Here is a 14360-nt window from a genome sequence, read left to right as displayed (position 1 = left end):
GCCTGCAGCATCGTCTCCGGCCTGTAGTGTCTGAGGGCAGCCTGGCAAGCCTGGCAATGATTTATGGAGTCTGTATATTTCCAGGGAGATGAGAAAGTAGAGGAAGGGGCATTTCTTTTCCAAACATCCAGAAGTGAAGGCAAAACTCCTTCCTAGGGACTTCCTGGTGGTGCAGTGGATGGGAGCCCACCCCCGTGCAGAGGACATAGGTTTGATCCCTAGTACGGGAGGATTCCACATACTGCAGAGCACCTGGGCCCATGTGCCACGACTACTGAGCCTATGTACTACAGCTACTGATGCCAGCATGCCCAGGAGCCCACACGCTGAAACTACTGAGCCTGTGCGCTGTAACTACTGAAGCCTGGGCACCTAGAGTCCGTGCTACACAATAAGCCACCACAATAAGCCCGCACGCTGCAACCAAGAGTGGCTCCTGCTCCTGGCAACTACAGAAGCCTGGAGCAGCAACGAAGACCCAGTGCAGCCGAAAATAATAAATAAAACTCCTCCCGAGGAGGTCAGGCCTTGAAGGAGAGATAGAAAGTGGAGATGGCCATTTGGTTCATCTCAATCTGGGCCCCACACCTCCATCACACTGTAGCCAATGGGACCAGCTTGCCTCCACGCTGAGGGGAGATGAAGAGGAACCTTGTACTGGGCTGGAAGGATGAGAGGAAGAAAGTCAACCGAGGCCAGGAGGCAGGAATAGGCCAGACAAGTACGGGAGGAGGAGAGGACCAGGAGGCTGAATGAGAGAGTGGGTTCTAGAGTCAGACTGCTCAGGTTCGACTCTCAGCTCAGTTACTCAGTAGCTGTTCAGCTGTGTGCAGAATGACTTCTCCTCTCCAGGCCTCAGGCTTCTCAGCAGAGTAATGGTTAGACTAATACCTGCTTCACAAGGGCATCGCTAGGATCAAATAGGATCATGATGTGAAGTGTCGAGCACAGAGCCAGATACATAGTGGGCACTCAATAAACATAAACGGCTATGCTTATCCTTAGAGCACCATCATTGCTTCCACTGAGACTCTACATACTGAGTTATGGGAGGAAATGTGTTGTGTTGGATGGAGGCCAGGGCTTTGGAAGGCAGGCAGAAGGTCAAGAACAGACAAGATCAAGTATGGCTTTGGGACAGGATCTGACACATGAATGCAGTTTACTCAGGAAGTGGGGCTTCTAGATCCTGGTCCAAAATTGGGGCCATGGTTCAGGCCATTTGTCCTTTCTCACACCACTGAGCCAACCCAGCGTTTGAGCAAGCTGTTCCTCATTCCTGCTTTGCCCCAGCTGAGGCCCCAGTTGAGAACACACACACCCACCCACACAGGCACTGCTCAAGCCATTTTGTACTTCTGTTCTCTCCAGGCCTTCAACACCTCTCGTGTCCCTGGATCACCAAAGTCAAAGTCTCCATGTGGTATGGTGACCTCCAGCCACACCGTCCCTACACCCATGCCGGGGGCACAGCTCAGAGGCCCTTGGGAGGAACCTCCAAGGAAGCACCATAGCTGCCTCTGGCCACGCCCCTAACTGAGGGCCACGCCCACCCTTGACAGGAAGAGCTGGTCTAGGACCAGGCTGCAAACTCCAGACCTTGCTATTCTCCCTTTTCTTTAGACCCCAGACCCATGCCAGGCCATGAACCTGGGGAAGATGCCTGCTTTAGAGATCCCAAGCTTGCCTGGCTGGGACGTCCCAGGAGTAGACTCTGGTGGAAGAAAGGGATCTCCCCTAGACCTTCCCTGGGTATGAGATTTTCTCCCCTGAGACTTTCCCACAGGCTGAGAAGGCATCGGCCTCCTCTACTGAACTCCTACCCATCCTTCAAAACCCATCCCCAATCTGCCCAGCCAAAACCGACTCCTCTTCTCCCCGCCCCTCCTGTCTACTGCAGCACCACGACTACCAGCAACGCCCTGGGCTGGGAACAGGCCTCCCCCCCTCATCTCCCTTGGCCCCTGCTGCCCATGGCGGGACCACAGACTCTATAAGAGCAGAGAGCAAACTTCGTGCATTTCTGTTACCTCTAGAGCTTCCTGTGCAGTACCTAGTACATGGGAGTTGCTCTATGAGGCTGAATTGAATAATTGAATTTAATCACACAACCACACATGTCTTCCCACGAAGGAACTCCTTAAAGCCCCAGGCATCACACATCCTATCTTTGAAGGAACCCAAGGTCTGCCAGGTACTACCTACAGGAGCTGGGGGTCGCTTACTGAACCTCTTCAGTCCCAGCACCCTCCATCTGAAGGGCAGCCACCTCCACCTGCGGGACCATCTTGAGGAAGAATGAGGTAAACACCTGGCATATAATAATTGATCAATGAGCAGCCAGACTTTGAAAACAAGCTGATCATCCTTGCTGGCTTCCCCTCCTCTCCTCCTACTCACACCTCAATCCACAGCAAGGTGGCAGCAACCGTCCCTGCCAAGAATACCAGGACCTGTGTGCCCCCCGAGCCAATGGGCTCTCGAGCCTCAAGCTTCTCGCCCTCTGCCCATCCCTTCCCAGGGCTTCGGCTGCATAAGTTTATATGCTTGGCTTTCCCCCCTAGGCTGCAGACCCACACACACCAATGTGCCTTGGGACAGCTCCATCTGGGCATCTCGTGGGCACCTCCACCTCTCCCCCCACCCCAGCCTGAACTCACTTTCTCCTCTGTCTCAAGATACCTCTCTCCACCTCTCCACATACTTTAGCAGCCATCCCCTCCCAAACACATAAGTTCACTGGATTAGAGTCCCACTACTGCTATAATGGAAGAAATATCAATAACCTCAGATATGCAGATGACACCAGCCTTATGGCAGAAAGTGAAGAAGAACTAAAAAGCCTCTTGATGAAAATGAAAGAGCAGAGTGAAAAAGTTTGCTTAAAGCTCAACATTCAGAAAACGAAGATTATGGCATCTGGTCCCATCACTTCATGGGAAATAGATGGGGAAACAGTGGAAACAGTGTCAGACTTTATCTTTTGGGTCTCCAAAATCACTGCAGATGGTGATTGCAGTCATGAAATTAAAAGATGCTTACTCCTTGGAAAGAAAGCTATGACCAACCTAGATAGCATATTCAAAAGTAGAGACATTACTTTGCCAACAAAGGTTCGTCTAGTCAAGGCTATGGTTTTTCCTGTGGTCATGTATGGATGTGACAGTTGGACTGTGAAGAAAGCTGAGTGCCGAAGAATTGATGCTTTTGAACTGTGATGTTGGAGAAGACTCTTGAGAGTCCCTTGGACTGCAAGGAGATCCAACCAGTCTGTTCTAAAGGAGATCAGCCCTGGGTGTTCTTTGGAAGGAATGATGCTAAAGCTGAAACTCCAGTACTTTGGCTACCTCATGCAAAGAGTTGACTCATTGGAAAAGACTCTGATGCTGGGAGGGATTGGGGGCAGGAGAAGGGGACGACAGAGGATGAGATGGCTGGATGGCATCACTGACTCAGTGGACGTGAGTCTGGGTGAACTCCGGGAGTTGGTGATGGACAGGGAGGCCTGGCGTGCTGCGATTCATGGGGTCGCAAAGAGTCGGACACGACTGAGTGACTGAACTGAACTGAACTGACTGCTATAACAAATGGCCACAAACACAATGGCTAAAACAATACAAATGTGTTTTGCTTTTCTGGAAGTAAGGAATCCTAAAATCAGGTGTTGGCAGGGCTGAGTGTTTTTCAAAAGGCATGAGGGAAGAATCTGTTTCCTGGCCTTTCCTAGTTTCTGGAGGTGCCTGCGTGCCTTGGCTCCTGGCTCCTTCCCTATCTTCACGGCCAGCAGGACAGCATCTTCCAGTGTTTTCTTTCTGACGCTGCCTCTCCTGCCCTCCTCTTATAAAGATGCTTGTAACTGCACTGGTACCACCCATGTAACCCAAGACATTTCTCCATCTCAAAATCCTTAACTTGATCACATGCGCAGTCCCTTTTACCATATAAGATAACACATTCACGGGGTCCAGGGGAAGAACCTGGCCATCTTTGGAGAATCATCATTTGATCAACTATAGCTAACTCCCTTCATCAGCTCCAAATCTCTAAGACAGTCCTCAAGGGACAGAAAAAACATTGACCTACCACCTCTCCACATCAAATGTCTCCATGTGAACCTTCTCAGGCAACATAAAAGCTTACCCATCATGCCTATTTCTACTGTATATTCAGACAGACTTCCTCCACTGGGTTTTTTAAGGAAGTTAAAGTCTCATTAACAAACTCCCTTAGGGACTTCCATGGTGATCCAATGGATAAGAATCCATCTACCAATGCAGGGAACATGGGTTTGATCCCTGGCCCAGGAAGATCCCACATGTCACTAGCAACTAAGCCTGTGCACCACAACTACGAAGCCGACGCACCTAGAGCCTGTGTCCCACAAGCCACCGTCATGAGAAGCCTGCTCATCGCAACTAGAGAATAGCCCTGGCTTGCCCCAACTAGAGAAAGCCCACATGCAGCAGTGAATGTGGTTCGTTCATTCACCCAGTGAACAACACAGTCAAAAATAATTAACTTAAAATATAACCAAGGAAACCTAAGTAAAGTTAACCTGTGTCTGAGACTTAGAAGCCAACTCAGATGCATGTGTCTGAATAAAGGGCACCCCACTTTAAAAAATACAAAAACCTCCTTAACCCCAGTCTTCCCTTAGCCATCACCCTTCCTATGTCTCTCCTCCACTTCTTACTTCTCATCAAACTTCTGAAAGGTGACTAAACCAGTCACCTCCATTCTAATGAGGTTCTTATTTCATTACTCTTCTTCAGGATTTCTCAACTCCCATCTATTGACAAGCGAGGCCACACCACTCTTTGTTGTAGGAGGCTGCCCTGTGTATTATCAAAGGTTTAGCAACATCCCCGGCTTCCCTGGTAGCTGAGACAGTAAAGAATCTGCCTGCAATGCAGGAGACCCAGGTTCGATCCCTGGGTCGGGAAGATCCCTTGGAGAAGGAAATGGCAATCCACTTTAGTATTCCTGTCTGGAGAATCCCATGAACAGAGGAGCCCGGTGGGTTACAATCCATGGGGTTGCAAAGAGTTGGACACAACTGAGTGACTTTCACTTTCGCTGGCCTCTTCCTTCTAGATCCCAAGTTGTGATGGCCAAAAAATGTCTCCAGATATTTACAAATATCCCAGAAAGGGGTGAGGAGGTATAAATTGCCCCAGGTTGGCAACCGTGGTCTTATAGTATCAGCTCTTGCTAAAATCACCAGTGACTTCCCCGGCACTAAGTCCAGTGGGTACTTTTGAGCCCTTTCCTCACTTGGCTTCTCAGCCCAGTTGGACACTGCTGGACATTCCGGCCATCCCACCTCTCAGGAGGCTCTTGCTGTGTCTCCCGTGCAGATCAAGCTCCCCTTCTGGACCGTTCACTGTTGAAGTTCCTCAAAGCTTAGCCCGTAGGCTTCTCCACCTCCCACTCAGCCCGTTCTCCCTGGGTGCTGCCCTCCAGCCCTCTGGCCCCACTGACCGCTTAGGCACAGGTGACTCATGAAGTGACATTTCTAGACCTCCTTTCCAAGATCCCAACCCATAATCTAACTTCCTAGTTGATATCACCACTTGGATATCTTGACATCACTCCAAGCTCAACAAGCCCCCAAAACCAAAATCAGGATCTTCCCCTCAACCCAGTCTCCTTCTGGTATTCTCCATTTCTCACAGAAAGACACCATTCCTGACCTGGAGGCAGAAGAACACCGCAGGAGTTGTTCTTGATACTTCCCTCTCCCTTACTTAGGCCAGTCTCTTTCCAAGTCAGATCTCCCTCACCTTGGAAATATCCACAAAGCAGTTCACTTGTCTCTATGTCTCTGCCCACCCAAGCTCAAGCCTCCACCATCGCTGACTTAGAGAATGACCACATCCCTCTGACTGGGGTGCAGATGCTCATTCTTTTATCTATTTATTGGCCACAATGCTCAATATGTGGCATCTTAATTCCCTGACCAGGGATTGAACTCAGGCCCCCCTGCACTGGAAGGCAGAATCTTAACCACTGGACCACCAGGGAAGTCCCCTGGATGTCCATTCTTGACCAATGCCCCTACCCCATCAGTTCTCCAGCCTGCAGTCAAACTCACCTTTTTAAAACATAAATGAAAGTTCCTCATTGTTCTTAAAATGGAGAACAGAAGTCCCAGTCTGGCCTGCTGGGACCTACATGGCCACGTCTGTCTCTTCCAGATCCCTGGGTTTTCGGCACTCCAAGCGCAGTGGCCTTCCAGGTGGGCACACACGCCACGGTCTCTCTTGCCACAGGACTGTTGCTCATACTGCCCCGTCCATCCTGACAGTCCTCATGATCGTCACTCGGTAGGAATTCTCTTCCTTCAATCACAGCTCAGCTATTAGGAAGCCTTACCTGACTTCTGGCCACATCAAATCCCTTTGTTGATCACTTTTCTCCTAGCCTCCCTGTCTCTTCATTACCTTTCAGAGTCATCATTTTACATTTACTTATCTTATTCTTTAGTTCATCTTCCCACAGTAAACTCTATGAGGGCAGCACTCATGTCTGATCTGGTTCACCATTGTGTCCCCAGAGTCAGCCCAGTACTTGGAACAAAGGAGACCCTCATAAATGGTTAAGGAATGATTTTCCTACTTGTCCCATGTCCCCCTGATCTCTGTCCAAGTTTGATGCCTGAAATTCCTTTTCAAATCTGAAAATCCCTCTTCTTCATCTTTACATCCTGTCCATCAACAAATCTTAGGAATTTTCCTCTTTAAATCTCTCTCAAATGTCCCCACCTCTAGCACCTGAATTTAAGCTGCTATCTTTCCTTATGTGAATCTCCACTCCAGCCTTTGACCCAGAATCCCACTTCTCCATTCTGCAACCTTCCAGGTCACACTTCTGTCTGAAATGTTCCGATGGCTTACCTGGCCCGCAAGATGAAGGGCGTACTTTCACGGTCTATGGAACACAGCGTGATCTGGCCCCATCTCCCTCCCCGGCTGATTCTTGCCTCTCTGCCTCTCAGGCTCACTGCTGCTGTCCTACCAGACTTCCTGGGGTCCCTCTCTCTCAGCTCTTCTGTCTACAGGGAGCAATTTTTCATCCCCCTGTGACTAACTGCTACTCATTCTTTAAGTCTCAGATCAAAGGAACTCTTGCCCAAACCCCTTAAGTAGGCCAAGAACAATAACAGCAATAGCTGATATTCATTGCACGCTTGCTAGAGGCGAGCACGATTCTAAGAACTTTGCAGCGTCGACGCATTTCATCTTCACCATCAGTTACGATTATCCTGTCGCAGAGAGGTTCAATGACTGGTCCAAGGTCACATTAGATAGTAACTAGCAAACCTGGCTGACATAACGAACGCGGGCTCCAGGCCCCAAATTCCAGAGCACTGTGAATGCTGCTGTCTCCCTAGAGCATCTTGTATTCTCTCTTAAGCCGCAACTGTCATATGTGAATGTATTTGTTCACTGCCCGCTCCCCCCACCAGACGGTCCACTCACTGAGGGCAGAGACTGTGCCTGTCTTGTTGGAGGCTTTACCTCCAGCTCTGGATTTTACTGCTTTTTTAGCTGAATGTCATGCTCTGCATCCCCACAGCCCCCAGCCCCAGGTCATCCACTCCAGAGGAGGGCTTGGGGAAACCCTTTGTAAATGTCATACAATGGTCCTCCAGAAACACACTGGAGGATTCAGGGAGAAATCGCTCCACTGACGATTCTGCAGACTACTGACAGAGGCGGCTCCTCCGAATGGCCCTCAGCCACCAAGGGTCACAGGGGCAAAGGGACAGCAAGATCCATCATCAACTTGTCCAGCAGTGATGGCAGAAAAGCTCTGGGACCAGGCTGGGCCAGCATATGGCTCCCCCTGCTGGTTTCCTTCCATGTTCGCGGCACCCTTTACCGAGGCACAGCCCAGGAGACACTCACCAGCCACGAGAAGAAGCCAGCTGATTTGTCCTGGGTGGAGATCTGCCCCTCATAGGGGCCGAAGATGCGGCCCTTGGGGATGACCTCATTTATGCAACGCACGTCATTCTCCCCACTGGCTTCCTTGACCACCTCCATGCCCTGGGGGATGGTGAGGGCGGCCCGGTCTGGGATGCCCACGGGCACCGGTGTGTCAGACACAAACACTGGGGGACCGTGGTTCGGGCACTCATCCACAAAGTACTCCTGGCAGGACTCACAGACTGCAGGGATGGAAAGAGGAAAGAGCGCTTCAGTTGTTGCAGAGGGAGAGAGCCCCATGAGGTGGCTGAGGGGCTGATGAGAAACCCACCCTGAGCACAGTGTAGACCAGTGGCAAGCACACAGCGTGAGACTCACGAGTCCCAGCCCTGGCTCCACCCCCAGAGCCACAGGCCCCTGCATCTTCAGTAGCGATACCCCACCCGCCTCCCTGGCGACTCAAGGGGCACACCTGTCAATGCCAAGGAAGCCACTAGCCCCCTTTGTTTCAAATTTGAAACAACAGAAGAAAGCCTATGACTGGAGTCAGATGGGTGTGCATCTGTGAGCCGGGGGAGCTGAGCCAGGAGATCCTTAACCCTCACCAAACCTACCAGTGTCCTCCCCTGGAGAATGGGACCAAATAATAGACAGCTCAGCGGTAAGGGTGAGGATTCACTGAGGCCTGGACCTGTGTCTTATGTACACAATAGGTGAGTGCCTATCGTCAGAGTTGCCTCTGCAAATCCCCTAAGCAGAGATGGGGTGGGGGTGGGGGTGATGGTCAGCATGGTCAGGAATAGCCCCAAGCTCCACTTACACCAGAAGTCCACTTGCTGGAAGCTTTTGGGCATGATGAGGTCACGTTTTCCCTTCAGTTTCCTGGGCTCCACTTCCATGACCGAGGGGTCTGATCTCCTAGAGCTGGCCAGGACAGGGGCCAGTAGAGAAAAAACAAAGCCATCAGAGTGAGAGGCTGGTGGGCAGAGAAGCCAAGAACTTGGCCCAAAGGCCACAAGGACGGGGCAGGTAGAGGAACCCCAGGCAGCCTGCTCGTCTGATGCAGCAGATAGTAGAAAGACAGGGGTCCTGAGACCTGGGTTCAGGCCTTCTTGGGTCACTGCTTGGGTTTTTCTAGAGCCCGTGCCCACCCCTGGTCCTAGGAGTTGCCCAGAGGAGGGCAAGAGAGAGCTCTCTTCCCAGGGTCTCCAATCAACGCAGCCGGGCAATGCCCCCCTCTCCCTCGCCTGTCCCCACACTGGGGCCTCACCAGGGCTGGCCACACTCCTGGTCCCGGAGCGGAGAGCAGACCTCCGTCTTCACCACTGTCACCATCTCCCCCACCGCCGCCTTGGTCTGTGCCAAGCACTCCTTCATGTTCTCAGTCATTCTGTCCTGGGGGCGCGAAGGCGGGAGGAGCGCAGGAAAAGGATCAAAGAGACAGGGGAAGAGGGGTGAGTGGCGAGAGGGCAAGCGGGGGTCCCATGGAGTCTGGTTACCCTCCCTGCCATCCCTAGAGGAAGCGCTTGAGAACACAGACAACAAAAACAGCTGTAGCCGGGCCAAGAGGAAATGCCATTTCTACCCCGGGCTGGTCCTGGGGACGACTGGAGCCACCAGCCCCATGGGGTCAGGGGCCGGGAGGAGCTCAGGCCAGGAGGCAGGGCTTCGAAGCACAGCCTGGACCCCAAGCCCAGAGAGCAAAGGGTATGAGGGACCCATAGGAGCCTCCGCACAAAACTTTGCAGCGTGGGGAAACAGGGGGGGGGATCCGCTCAAGTCCAGTGGGGGCCAAAGCGGGGCAGGCAGATGAAATGGGCCCTGAGCGCCTGGCTGCAGAGCCCCTCACCCAGGGCTGCCAGGGAATGCAGCCAGGCACGCTTTGCCAGCTCAGAGCAGGTACAGGCGGGGCCTGGTTTGGGGGGGGGGGTCCCCGCGTGGGCGGCCCTGACTCCAAGCCCCACCCAGCTCTCTCTAGGGGAGTCTCCCTAGCCCGTAGCTTACCGCCCTCCTCCACCACCGCGCTGGGCTTCAGCCCCTCCCTTGGCACCCCAGGGTCCTCATGCCAAGCCCGGGGACACTCTTCGGGTCAGGGCAGCGCTCAGCTCGGGCTGAGAGCGCGCTCGGCCCCGGGACTGGGCGAGCAGCGTGTGTGACTCACTACCCGGGGCCCCGCTGGCCACACCCCTGCTCCTCTGCTAATCAGCCCCCTGCTCCCCACCGGGGCCCCAAAGCCGCCGGCAGCGGGGAGGGGTGTGGGGAGACGTGCCGGCCTGCCCCCTTCTCCGAGCCGGCGGGGACGTGTTGGAGGGGGGCCGCGGGGAGGGGGGCGCGGGCGGCCCGGGTTCGGCCGAACCGCCCCGCCCCAGCCTCCCCCCACCACCCCCGGTCCCCCGGGCACCCCCGCCCCCGGAGCTCGCGGGTCGTCCCACCAACGGGTCCGGCGGGGAAAGTGTGAGACGCTGCGATTTGGCCCGCGCGGCGCACCGGCCGGGCGCAGGGGCGGCGTTGGGGACCGGGAAGGGCGCGGGCTCGCCCTCCGCCGCCTCTCACCAACCTTCGCGGCGGGGCGCTCCCGGGCCGGCCCGGCCCTGCCCGGCGCCCGCCCCCCGCCCGCCCGCCGGGCCCGGCATTCCTTGCGGGGGCATGTGGCTTCTTGCCGGCCCCGGGGGCACGTAGCTGGCTGGCGGCCGGGAGGGGGGCGCGCGGGGAGAGGGAGGAAGCGGGCGCTCGGGAGGGCCCCCCCCCGCCACTCCCCGCCTGGGAGGGATTCCAGCCCCTCCCGCGGGGCTCGGCCCCCACGCGGGCTGGGGGGCGCCCGGCGGGGCGTCTGGGGAGGACGAGAGCGCCTCGTGGCCCGCCGCGGGTCCCCCCACCCCCAGCCTCCGCAGCCCACTCTGCACGGCCTACGGCGCGGCCAGAGCGACGCCGCCGACACTCAAGTTGCCAGCCACGCACCGCAAGCCCGCCCCTTCCCCACCTGCGCGGCATCGGGTGGCGACCCGCATCTGCGAAGGGCCTCACGCCAGGATCTTGGCTGGCCAACCAAATGGCCCCCAGCCGCCAGTGATGGTGGCAGGGGTTGTGGGGGGAGGTGGGGCGGTGGTCACCGAGGCAGGAACCTGGGGCTGGAAGTGTGTCAAGTGACTCGCCCAAGGTCACACAAGCCATTCGTGGTGACGTCCTCACTGGAGCCTGGGGCCTCCTCTGAGTTCATTGGAAACAGGAGGACCCCCAAAGGTAAACGTCTTGTCTGGACTGGTTCACTTCTATGCCACAACCTCAGCCCATTCTTCCAGAAGGATCATTGAAATCACCAATCCCAGGTGGGTTCTGGACTGCAGGGTGAACCCAATGCAATTTCAAGGGATCCCTGAATACCCCTGCTCTGAGGCTCACTTCTCAACTGGATGGACAACATGCACACACAACACATTCTGAGCCAGTTAGTCTAGAGTTTAGGAGTCTGGGCCCCCAGCATCCACCGCTGCTGCTGCTGCTAAGTCACTTCAGTCGTGTCCGACTCTGTGCGACCCCATAGACGGCAGGCTCCCGTCCCTGGGATTCTCCAGGCAAGAACACTGGAGTGGGTTGCCATTTCCTTCTCCAATGCATGAAACTGAAAGTGAAGTCGCTCAGCCGTGCCCGACTCTTAGTGACCCCATGGACTGCAGCCTACCAGGCTCCTCCATCTATGGGATTTTCCAGGCAAGAGTACTGGAGTGGGGTGCCATTGCCTTCTCTGCTGCCTGTGTTCAAACCCCTGTGACTGGCTGTGGGACCCTGAGCAGGTGTTAAGGACTCAATGTTCTTCAACGTGCCTATATTTGGAGAGAGGGCCTGTAAGGAGGTGATAAGTTTAAATGAGATCATATGGATGGGGCCCCAATCTAATAGGGGTGGTGCCCTTTAAGAAGAGGAAGAGACACCAGAGTGCTCTTCCTCTCGCTCCCTCCTTCTCTCTCTCTGCACCAGGTAAGGGCAGTGGGAAGGTAACTGTCTGCAAGCCAAGAAGAGAGCCTTCACCAGGAACCAAATGAGCCAGCACCTAGATCTTGGACTTCCCAGCCTCCTGAACTGTGAGAAATAAATGTTTGCTGTTTAAGACACCAGTTTATGACATTTTGTTATAACAGCCTGAGCTAAGACAGTGGGTTTTCTAACTTCTCTGTGCTCCCATTTCTTCATTGGGAAAATGTGGCAAGTATTAGGTTCTATCACAAACATCTCTGTGTTAAATGGACGGAGACGAAATTGGAGGGATATGGTCACCATCTCTGCACATCAACTGTAGAAAGCTCGTTGGGCAGGTGGGTATGAGTGATGTCATGAAGGAGTGGCCTTGAATTCTCTCCATTGGATTGGATTTAAATCAGTCATTTGCAAACTCTAGCACTCTATTAGGAACTGACTGGTGGGGACCATTTTGCATTGAGCTCTCCTGTTCTAGCCCCTCGGCCCACCCCCGGCTACACCTGTACGGCATCCTCCACCTGTACCCCATGCTCCACCTTGCCAGGGAGCCTGTGAATTTGCTTTGTATTCCATCTGCATTTCACCTGGAAAACTCCTACCCATCCTTCAGCTCTCACTGCCACCCCCCATAATATCCTCTCTAGCCCTATGTCCCTTTACTCATGGCCCCTGTCATCCTTAGAACAGTCTCTTTTTAACATGATTGTTTGATTGATATCTGTTTCCCATAATAGATTAGAAGCTCGCCAAGGGCAGAGTGCAGGCCTTTTTGCTCACCACTGAATGGTCAGCATTTGTAACAGTGTCTGACATCCCAGCAGAAATAAGTGAAAGACAAGCAAGACACTAGAAAATAGATGTTAAGGAAGCTCTCATTCTCAGGGTCATGTACTTGCAGGATTGGTACCTGAGACTGAGTGCCTCCTTAAATTTTACACTGGCTTTCCTTACCTGGTCTCAGCCTGGCCTAGCAACACAGCGTATTCTCAATAAATATTTGTCTAGGGAATAAATGGACAAATGAACCATGTCATAACTCACCCTACCTCCACTAATATGTCCTTTGGTCCCCATTGAGAATCTCAACCCTATAAGAGATGTCAAGGGGGTGACAGGGTGGGTGGGATATTGTTTTGAACCCTCTTCTTGGGGCACTTTCTCATGACCTCTACTAGACAAGGTGGGTGAGGCTGGTATCTAGAGGCAGTGAGGGAAAGTGAGAGTGTGAGGGAATTAGATTCCTGAGGCCTGGAGCTTGGATTTGATAAGTGTAAAGCACAAACTGTGCGACCACAGGCACGTGACTTCAACGCCCTAGGCCTTAGTGTCTTCCTTGCTGCTGCTAAGTCACTTCAGTCGTGTCCGACTCTGTGCAACCCCATGGATGGCAGCCCACCAGGCTCCCCCATCCCTGGGATTCTCCAGGCAAGAACACTGGAGTGGGTTGCCATTTCCTTCTCCAATGCATGAAAGTGAAAAGTGAAAGTGAAGTTGCTCAGTCATGTCTGACTCTCAGCGACCCCATGGACTGCAGCCTACCAGGCTCCTCCATCCATGGGATTTTCCAGGCAAGAGTATTGGAGTGGGGTGCCACTGCCTTCTCCGAGTGTCTTCCTTGGCAAAATGGAAATAATCAAAATTGCCCAGAGAAATCAATGAGACAAAGACGGGGTCAGGGCCCTGGAAAGAGCCAAGTGCTGAGGGTTTATAAGAGATGTTAACAGTAAACTCCAGCTACTCCACATTCAAGGTCAAGAGGGGTGGCAGTGAGGAGATTCCCCTCATTCAAGGTAAGAGAACCCCAAGTAAGACGGCGGGTGTTGCAAGAGGGCATCAGAGGGCAGACACACTGAAACCATACTCATAGAAAACTAGTCAATCTAATCACACTAGGACCACAGCTTTGTCTAACTCAATGAAACTAAGCCATGCCCTGTGGGACCACCCAAGACGGGTGGGTCATGGTGGAGAGGTCTGACAGAATGTGGTCCACTGGAGAAGGGAATGGCAAACCACTTCAGTATTCTTGTCTTGAGAACCCCATGAACAGTATGAAAAGGCAAAATGATAGGATACTGAAAGAGAAACCCCCCAGGTCAGTAGGTGCCCAATATGCTACTGGAGATCAGTGGAGAAATAACTCCAGAAAGAATGAAGGGATGGAGACAAAGCAAAAACAATACCCAGCTGTGGATGTGACTGGTGATAGAAGCAAGGTCCGATGCTGTAAAGAGCAATATTGCATAGGAACCTGGAATGTTAGGTCCATGAATCAAGGCAAATTGGAAGTGGTCAAACAGGAGATGGCAAGAGTGAACGTCGACATTCTAGGAATCACCAAACTAAAATGGACTGAAATGGGTGAATTTAAATCAGATGACCATTATATCTACAACTGTGGGCAGGAATACCTTAGAAGAAATGGAGTAGCCATCATGGTCAACAAAAGAGTCT

General features: G+C 53.3%; 1 protein-coding gene across 9 annotated transcripts in view; it reads right to left on the bottom strand.

Moving 5' to 3' along the window:
* Positions 1-14360, bottom strand: part of PRDM11 (PR/SET domain 11) — a 96157-nt gene that overhangs the window by 46138 nt on the left and 35659 nt on the right. For 4 of the 9 annotated variants that reach the window (XM_024975909.2, XM_024975908.2, XM_059875168.1 and 1 more), the window contains exons 2-4: positions 9202-9326; positions 8752-8855; positions 7911-8173 (exon numbers count right to left, since the gene is read on the bottom strand). In XM_024975909.2, coding sequence (XP_024831677.1) covers positions 7911-8173; positions 8752-8855; positions 9202-9320 — 486 coding nt within the window. In that variant the 5' untranslated portion in view covers positions 9321-9326. The other 5 variants (XM_024975906.2, XM_024975905.2, XM_059875166.1 and 2 more) reach the window with 5 other exon arrangements.

The sequence above is a fragment of the Bos taurus genome, chromosome 15, assembly GCF_002263795.3.
Source record: "Bos taurus isolate L1 Dominette 01449 registration number 42190680 breed Hereford chromosome 15, ARS-UCD2.0, whole genome shotgun sequence".
Classification (NCBI taxonomy): domain Eukaryota; kingdom Metazoa; phylum Chordata; class Mammalia; order Artiodactyla; family Bovidae; genus Bos; species Bos taurus.
The sequence above is the reverse complement of the archived record's forward strand: the minus strand, read 5'-3'. Positions and strand labels throughout refer to the sequence as shown.